The sequence below is a fragment of the Engraulis encrasicolus genome, chromosome 5, assembly GCF_034702125.1.
Source record: "Engraulis encrasicolus isolate BLACKSEA-1 chromosome 5, IST_EnEncr_1.0, whole genome shotgun sequence".
Lineage (NCBI taxonomy): Eukaryota > Metazoa > Chordata > Actinopteri > Clupeiformes > Engraulidae > Engraulis > Engraulis encrasicolus.
Window position 1 is genome coordinate 20988252 of NC_085861.1, and position 10000 is coordinate 20998251.

The following is a 10000-nucleotide window of genomic DNA, read 5'->3' on the forward strand; positions in this document are numbered from 1 at the left end:
GTCTTGAGCATCACTGTAGCGATTTAGTTTTGCCACAGCTATATTTAAATTCCAATCCACACTTATATTTTGACATGTTTGCTAAAAAAATAAAGATGGTGATTGTGTTTTAAAAGGAATGTGTGTTTTCTTGTTCTCTTTTCAGCTATGGTTATCCCCTTCGTGTCACCCTTGTTTCCCCTTGTGGTTAACAGACCAGCTATAATTATGTGCCGACAATTTGTTGTTGCATGAATTTAAGTGCACTTGTCATGCAAACTCCTTTTTAGGAATAGCACATCCCCACTTTGCAGCCAGATGGGGAGTAGTGTTTGTTGTTTGTTTGTTTGTTTGTTTGTTTCCTAAAATTTATTTCCATGACATTGGCAGGTGAGGAGAGCAGAGGCATTGTCTGTGAGGTACAGCAAGTAGTTAACAGAATGAGAAGTCACTTAGAACACTTAGAATCCTTTTTGTTGTATTTTATTATTTCATGGGAGGATAACATTTCTACCTCAACAGTCTTCTTCAGATTCATGGCAGGATAACGTTTCAACCTCATCAGTCTTCTTCAGATTCTCCTGGATAGAAGACTGTTGAGGCAGAAACGTTATCCTGCCATGAAATAATAAAATACAACAAAAAGGATTCTAAGTGTGCGGACTTCTCACTCTGAAAACTACAGTTGGCCTTCGTCCTGCACCTTTCCCTGGGATGAGCACAATCCTCTCCTTCAACAGCAAGTAGTTAAATCTGAAAGTTTGCCAGCTTACAGCTCATTATCTTCAAAATGGGAATTGTACCGTTAATTATACTAAAGGCTTGGAGGGACGTAAATTTCATTACAAAAGGCATACCTGCCTCCATAGACCTTCATTTGTAGATGAATGTGCCCGTTTCATCTAGGTTAGGCACTTTTTTTAATGCTCTTCACTCCTTTTCAATATCCTTCTTGTCTCTCTGGCACTTCTGAAATACTAATAAAAAAGACAATGGCTACATGGACCCTAACAAAACGTTGAGTGGGTAAGTTGGAGAAATCATACATTAATGCGATATATTCTACTGTAGGGCTGTAACGATACACTCGACTCACGATTCAGTTCGTATGATGATATATGACCTACAGCTCGATACACCCCACGATTTCACATTATGAAATAAAATTCTGAATAAAAACTATGATCGGTTATAGGAAGAATAGGTTACAAGAGACTACTAATAATTTTTCTGAACTAATAACAAACCATTGAAAGGGTGTATCACGGTACTGCCTTCATGCATCACGATACAGTATTGTGACTATCACAATTTCTCAGTTCGATACGATATTGTTAAGCCCTAGTATACAGTACATCGTCTGGTGTGTGTTTTTAATACAGCCATCTCTTGCCTGTGATGCTGGTAAAGGGACCCTGAGAACAAAGCCCATAATCAAAAGCCACTGGTGCGTGACAGTGGCCTCCCTAATGGCCCACCGGTGTCGTGTCGATATAGCCTGGCTGTCGAGCTGTGCAGCAGTACAAACTGCTCCTGGATCAGGACAGGGATGGAGGTGGGGGTGGAGGTATATGCTTTAAAATGCAGCGTTTATTCAACATTAAGAGTCAGTTTTCAAGTCAAGTCAAGTGTATTTTATTGTCGAAAATGTATGTAACAGGGTTAGCAAGCACAGACTGAAATTGTGTTTGACCAGTCTTCAATGTGCAGTTAAACTGAAAATAAAAATAAGACATTGACAATATCACACACACACACACACGAATGTACATTCTTTCTCAGACACATTCACTCACAACCATTGACAGTATATCTACTGTCAATGCTCACAACACACACACACACACACACACACCAGGGCCGGTTTTTAGCATAGGCCGGCTAGGCGGTCGCCTAGAGCGCCATGTGAGGAAGGGGCGCCGAAATGGCGCTCTCCTATGCGTAATTTTGCGATATGAAGTTTTTTTATGAAGTCGCAATCAACAAAGAGTGGCGAAAGCGCTCCTCACGGCAAGGCGCCCCTCAGCCAATAGTAATATCTCTTCCAACTGTCTCTGGGAAGTCTGTGAACCAATAAACAGACAGTTCTGAGAAAGGGGGCGGGACGAGTGACAGCGTGCGGTCTATTTTGAATTTGGAGACTCACTCGAGAGACAGAGGGGGCAAGCGCAAACAGTAGTGCTGCTCTGCTGGATGGAGATTGTTATGTTCTCATTAAACCACTCATTGCATGATGCAGGAGTTTCAGAGGGTGTTTTGGAACTATGTGATTTAATCAGCAACCGTTTGTGATTATGGAAAGCCTAATAGTTATGAGGTTACTATTTGGAATTAGAGAGAAAAAGAGCTTTGTTTTTGATCAGAGAAATCGCTAGTTAGCATGCTAACATTAGCCAAGTATGCCAAGCAATGAAATCCAGTAAAGTAGCCTAGCTGTTAGTAGCCTACTCACTACTCACTAACACCCACCTGATATCATAATACTTGCTTAGGTTGACAAGCAATGTAAAGTAAGACTGGTGCAATGTTTAAAACAATTTTAGCTGCCATATCTCCTTCCATCCACATGAATTACCTGCTTGTTGTAAGCTTAAAAAAAAACATTAATTTCCAGACCAGAATGACATAGCCTACATTAATCATGTAACAGAACCATGCACAGCAGACAAGTGAGGCTATTTACTATATTTTGTATATTATGAAATTCAATAGCGTGACAGCTCTTCTCCCTTTCTCTCACCCTGTCCCTCCAAACACATAGATACCCCCCTTCTCATTCTCCTACTCACAAATGCACCACTATTTCCAGTCCAGAAATGAAATTGGTTTGGAAGACAGCACAAATGTGTAGCTTATTAAAATTGTTATGCTGCCATGCTTTGTGATGCTGTAGATAGTGTAGATCACTGCAGACCTCCTTGGTAGGCTTATTGTCTACACATGCATTTTACATGCAAATGTACTGTATCACTCTCCTGGCATTTCAATTTCACGTTACAATTCAAACACATTGATAACCTCCCTCTCATCTGGGGTTGGGGGCCCCACCACCATCACATCCAACACACCACACAGTGAAGCTACTTTCATGCGACTCAATCTGATGTGTTGGTGGCCTGTCAAAAAGAACCACAAATCCATTTGATGAAAAACGGTTATTGTTCTTGATGCTATTTAGTTAAGCTTACTAAGGATATTAGTCTTGTGTTCTGTGAGATATAAGAAAGATTTTTTTTTTCTTTCAAAGGTAGGGGGGGGGGGGCGCCAGAAATCAAACTCGCCTAGGGCACCAAATAAGCCAGAACCGGCCCTGACACACACACAGGATAATTGTACAGGATAAAACCACTAACGTACTGATGCAGACTGATACTGATACTAAATATATTCTAGAGTGTATTAGGTCCCAGAGAACTCTATGTGCTGAAGTAAGTGCGCTGTCTTCTTTACTGTGTAGGGCTATGTTATGTTAACTACACACAGTAACTGGAAGCCCATTTCGACAAAGAAGCCCATTTTGACGGGACCTCAGCAATAGGCATATTCCCTCCCAGGCACCTTAATGTCGTCAGCCTCCTGACCCCATACCCCGGGGCAGCCTCTTGCAGCCCGATCGGCCATCCATCAGGAGGGACCCCACGGGGGCACAGGGGTTAAATTGTGACCCGCGAGGGCCGCACTGAGCCTAGGAGTGGAGGAACGGAGCGGAGCGGGTAACTTGTCTTCCTAACGACCTCATTCTCACCGTGCCTAAGATGAGATCCCTGATGATGGCCACCGTGCGAGTGCGGTTGGAGGTGCAGTGGTACTGTAGCCTGCGGGGCCGGCCGGCCGGCTTAACGTATGACCAAAGCAGCCTGATCCATCTGGTGCAGAGGGCCGTGATTTTATATTCAGGTAAATTTGTGAAGTGATAGTCTTCCTCCTTTGTGTGTGTGTGTGTGTGTGTGTGTGTGTGTGTGTGTGTGTGTGTGTGTGTGTGTGTGTGTGTGTGTGAGCCCATCCAACAACACAGCTTCATGGGGATGCTTAGATGTACCACATTGGGTTAATAAGTGACCTGCAAGGAATGAGTGGCACTTATTACGAAATGCAGTCCCAGACATACTGTATCAGGTATTAGAATAGCCTAGAGTAGAAACGACAATTGTTATTAATGGGCAGTCAGTACATGTGTAGGCAGATCAGCTGTGCTCGATCAGATGTATGGCACTATGTTTACACATGTCAATTTCTAATTCCACCAAAAGCAAAGAGGGTGCTCGCCTAGGGCACCAAATTGACTAGAACCAGCCCTGATCACAGAGTTGTATGCAGATGTGCTGGTTGGTGTACATCAACCGGATCTTTCCACCGTGAGCGCATACTCCCCCCCATTCTAATGTTGAGTCCACACGAGGCTGATGTAGCCTATAATATGTCTGCCAAAGCCGTGTCAGATTCACCACGGGAATTTGCAATGCAGATGCCCTATTTCTGGTCAGCATAAGCACATTTTGATGAAAGCAGAAGCGGACCGGGAGAGCCAAGTAACCTGTCCTCGGGCCTAATATTGATGCGCAGCGCAAAACTCCTTGAATGCGCACAGGAAGACTGCAAGCAAGGATAACGGCCGACAGGTTTGTGTGTGGGCGTGCGTGTGTATTACTACACGGGGTGGGTGAGGGTGACAGACAGGAACTGTGAACTAAAATCAAAGGCGCGTGCCAGTGCACGTGTGTCTAGACTCTAAATGTAAATCTGAATGGAAATGGAGAGGTTTTAACCCCGCTGTGTCTGAGACTGAATAGAGGCTTTGGAATGTGTAGCCTACACTTGACACAGCAGTCCCTATTATATCGCACACAACCACAGCACACTTCGTGTGAGGAGTAGGCCTATACAAATATGTCTATTCAATGTGAGTTATTTCTGTTATGTGCTTTGCCCTATCTATGGGCACTGGGTGTTAGGCAAATTAACGACAATTTTGCAATATTGAGATTTGATAGGTCAGTGAACAGAATGGAAATAAACTATTCTTGTTTTAAATGTTTTTTTGTTTATTTGTGTGTTTGATTTCAGATAGACGTGTGTGATTTCCAAGCAATTTTACCTGTGGGATTGAAACGGGTCTCAGAATCAACGCTGCGTCACCTTCATCATCCTCGTGAGAGTGGACCATAATAAGACCTCGTAATACCACATGCAGATGTAGTTTAGCTGGTCAGCCCATGTTTAAATATTAAATATTAATGTAAATAGCAACAGCATGACCAGCACTCGTTATATTTCAATTTATCAGTAGAGCTAACAATTCCCTGATCACGCCAGTTCCTCTTCCGATGCCCTTGGCGCCTGCCTGTTCCAGTAGTCGCGTGCCTGCCCACTAAAGTAATATTTCAACACTCACCCAGATACATATCAGATTGTTGATAAAAGCACACCTTCAGTATGCCCCGTACTCTGTCCGGATTTCGAAATCTTTGGCATGTGCGCATCCCTCCATGGAGCTTGCCGGTTACTTGGTTGAGCGACAGCGGACTGAACCTATCTCTTTTCTCACTCTCTAATTCTTGGCCAATAAACGCGAAGTGGGGGCGGAGTTTGCACAGAGCGTGTTTTCCTTCCCTCCCCTGACCAGAGAGAATCCCAAAAATGACATCCAGACTTCGAGGGAGCTGAGGAGAGAAGGGGTCAAATATTTCACTTCACGGATTGCTTCTGCAACAGCCTGTGGACATATTTGTGGATCTTGTGTGGTATCATTACTTCACGTGAGGTTTTTCTTTTCGGATATGAAGCCCGGTAAGACTAATTCTTTAGAAAAGACACGGCGGAGGCATCACTGAATAGCCTACTACAACGGGCGTTAGGAGAAGACTGGATAAAGAAAGAACCGTTTCCTGCGTTTGACAGCACGGCGCGGTGGGCGAAAAAAAAAAAACCCTGTTTGGACTCTCGTTAGTTTTAACAGCTCTCAGCTGCAACAGAGGGCTTCGAAATGTGTGACTTACTGCCAGCCTCGCAACCAGTGGAGAAAATAGGTAAAATGAAGAAGTTGAGAAGAACTTTGTCGGAGAGTTTTGGTCGAATTGGTAAGTCAACTGTCGTCTGCGTGCGCACACTTTCACCAAAAAAGATGCTGACCCTGACAAATCTAGAAGATGCCTCTGCAAAACCCGTAGGCCTATGCGAATCGATCATTCTGGCAAAGCGTTGTGAAACGATATTCTTGTAGAAATGAACATGCCTGGAGTTAAATGAAGATGTCGGAAGCGAGGCATTTACCGCTTAACGGTATTTGGACTATATAGCACAATCCACACATTTTCCATGGAAAAATGTAGCCTATATGTAATGTTGGACACATAGTAAAACAAGCAACTCGTAGCCTAGGCTTTGTATTTCTACCCTAACAAAAGATTTGTTCCGGTGGCCTGCAATGGTAGTTTGGTGCAGGCGAGCGTAAGTGGCCCTCCCTCAAATATTAACCCAGTGTTTTAGTTAACTTTCTCTTTCGTAACATTGGTAAAAGTCACATTGATGCAATCAATATACAAAATAACTACCCCGCTTATTCCTCATTTATTTTGCCTTGTTTACGCCATAACAAAGAGCGCAAAGTTATTGTCAGTGTCAGTGGAGATGTTGCCTCGCTGACTTTACAGTTGCTCTGTCCCTGTTCATTTGGTTACTGATTGCAAAATAATAGACGATGTGCAGAGAGGTGTCGGGAAGTAGCCAGCAGAGAAAGGATCGATCGGTCATCTCACATCAAGAATTGGATTTTCTTCACGGGACTTTGTTTTCCCCGTATTGGTTGCCGATTACCGTTATCTGCTTGACGGACTGTCCAACCTTCTGCATCGATTCCCTGCTGTCTTGTCTTGCACGAGCGTTTTAACAAAGAGCGGACTATTGTGCCACAGTTTGGAGAAGTTGAGTGGCAGGATATGGCCATCCCTTAACATCGCCGTCTGCCCCGAACAGCACTGTCTTGTAGGCTATTAGTTCAGTCTACACTCTGAAGGAGGCAAGCCGGTGAAATTTTCGACCAGTTGCTGATGTTGTTGTTGGCAAAGCGCACAGTAATGCATATCTCTATCTTCCATGCTACCTGTACCGTCTAGCCACACCTATTGACTTTGATATACTGGATGTGCCGTAGCTAAGTAAATCATGAAGATTGAAATATTTGCCAATGGCTTTGCCCTGGTGTCGTGCTTGAATCCGATGCTATGCCAAGGTTATGTGTCGGCCAGGCTTATCAGTTGTAGGAAAATCAATTGACTGAAGCACCTCATCATTCTTTATGACACTGACCGCCGCCAGTAACACGCGCCCTGCCAATCACCAGCACTATACAACCCGTAATGTCTACCACGCCTTTCTGACAGACAGTCCATCCATCCGTCAATCAGTCACTTTCTCACTAGCATTTGACTTTCCTCTTGTCATCAGAATTCAGGCCTAGTGAAAGTACGTGTTGCCCTTTTTTTGACTCCTGCCTAGTTTACAACAATTTCACGCCTGTGCAGTGCTCTTAGAAAAAGCGCCTTTCATCCCAAAGCCCCTAAATGCAAATTCAAATGTGCAGGGATTACCAACACGCTTTTTTGTGTGCCCAGAGTATATATGAGAAAGGCTCAGGGAAATTGTGTGAAGTTCAGATTCTCAGAAGTCCTGCGTTCTGTGTTTGGAAACTCCAATTTCTTGTCTGTGTGTGATGGAGTGAAAACGATGGCAAATGCGCCGTCGTTTGCGCTATGCGTAAAAGCGGATTGTTTGATGTCACCAATTATGACCCACTCCTGAGAGATTACCCGTGTGACCGGTGTGTATGATGAATTTCCAATCAACTGGTTTATCCTAGCAATCAACTGTGCAACACAGACCAAAAACCAGAGCTTCAATTGTGGTGGTTTTATTTGGCTCATTGGTATTCCAAAACAATTTATACCAATTTCTGCATTCATGCACACACATCTGGTGCATCTGTGGCCATATTTACTGCAGGCAGGCACTGAAACCTGTTATCCACCTGGCGTGGAAAGGTACTACCCACCTGCATAATTGTGGTATTGAATGCTAGTGTAATTAAGTCGTGCTGCCCCCATTCGCTGACATTTTTACGTCTTGTGTGTGCTGTAGAATTTAACAAAGTAATTCAAGCGACTCAACAGTAGGTGCATATTCCGCTTCCCAAGGAGGGAGGGAGAGAGAGGGATAAGACATTTCACAGCCCACTGTTCCTGACAGCTGTTGGTTGAAAACAAAAGCAAAGCTATGAATAAGTAATCCTGAAAACGACAGAGTGGAATTTTATTATTTATTGTGGAAGCCTATGTTGTCTGCCAAGATAGACAGCCACCCTTAATTCAAACACATTCACATTTAGCAACAGCCAGTCGCGTCACATGTAGGGTTTTTTTGGTTCTGCAAGGGAAGGGTTGAGCTGTGCTTTAAAGCAAGGTTTACCTGGCTTGGCTATACCCCAATTCTGTGTGTGCGTGTAGGTAATGAGTATGCGCTCAGACAGGAGAGGCGTATTTGGCTCGCCTCATGCAGAGCACATGCTGCAGTCATTAACAGGTCATGAAATCGACTTCCTGTCACTCCCATACAGATGAAGGTTAATTCAGCCTATAAGGACACAGAGAGAGAGAGAGCGCACGACACGTTTGCATTCAAGGATACATCTCCATTCATGATTTAAGTGTCACATCGCATCATTATTACATTATTACAGATGAAGGTTAATTCAGCCTATAAGGACACAGAGAGAGAGAGAGCGCACGACACGTTTGCATTCAAGGATACATCTCCATTCATGATTTAAGTGTCACATCGCATCATTATTACATTATTACAGCACACTGAAATAATGCTGTTATCCAACTTACAGGGACAGTGTGTCTGGAGATGCCTCTTGCTCGGCTAGTCACTGGTTATATGAGGAACCCCACAGGTCAAAATGCTATACGACAAACATGTGCGGTGCAGTGATTCGCCTACTGTGTTCACTGGTTACTTAGCCATGTCCTTTCTACTTGTCTGGTGAGGCATTCGAACCTCTGACCCATTGATCCCAAGACACTGTAGCCATTACACTGCTGTGAATGCCCCCAAGGTGATTCAGAGTGGCAGTAGACATTAGTCACTGGCCATGGCCAGTAGGGCTGTTGTGATATTTTATGAAACCGAGAAATCATGATGTGCAGAGTCACGTGTATCGTGATTCACCCTTTCAAACTTCTGTTAACCTTCAGTCCAGAAAACAACCACATGATATCAAACAACCACATCCATGTCATTATTTTTTCTAAAATTTCAAATTATTAGGAGCCTGTTGTAACCTATTCTACCTATAAACATAAATGATCATCAAAAAGATACATTAAAAAAATAGTGGGCTGTACCGAACCGTTGGTCAAAAATCGTGATATGAACCGAATGATGAGTTGAGTGTATCATTACAGCCCTACTGACCAGGGCTGCTTGGGATGTTACTGAGGCCTGGGTGCCATGGAGATGGCTCTGTGCTGTATTGTTGTTGTGTGCTGTGTGCCTACTTTATTTGAAGAATAAATTATAATCCCCCCCACACACACACACACACACATACACACGCACGCACGCACACACACGCTTGCACACACACACACGCACACGCACACGCACACACACGCTCCACACCACACACAAGGGCATGGACCACATACACACAAATACACACACACACACACACACACACACACACACACACACACACACACACACACACACACACACACACACACACACACACACACACACACACACACACACACACACACAGTGTGTTGCAATACAGCAGACTGAAATGAGACCACCATGAAAACTGCACTACTGCACTACAACTACAAGGACATGGACCACATACACACAAGCACACACATGCATCTGCTTAGTATTCATGATAGGGTACAAAAATAACTGACTCTGATTGTCTGTTTTTCTCTCCCTCTCAAGCCTTCAAGAAAGAGGACAGTGGCTTTGA

The 10000-nt window shown here is 43.9% G+C and overlaps 1 protein-coding gene across 1 annotated transcript in view; it reads left to right on the forward strand.

Moving 5' to 3' along the window:
- Positions 1–5617: 5617 nt before the first annotated feature.
- The window catches only part of cdk14 (cyclin dependent kinase 14), a 270580-nt gene continuing 266197 nt past the window's right edge, over positions 5618–10000 (forward strand). The window contains exons 1-2 of the mRNA XM_063198905.1: positions 5618–6056; positions 9973–10000. The exon at positions 9973–10000 is cut by the window's right edge and continues 4 nt beyond it. Of these exons, the coding sequence (XP_063054975.1) occupies positions 5963–6056; positions 9973–10000 (122 nt within the window). The 5' untranslated portion in view covers positions 5618–5962. The remainder of the gene's footprint in view (positions 6057–9972) is intronic.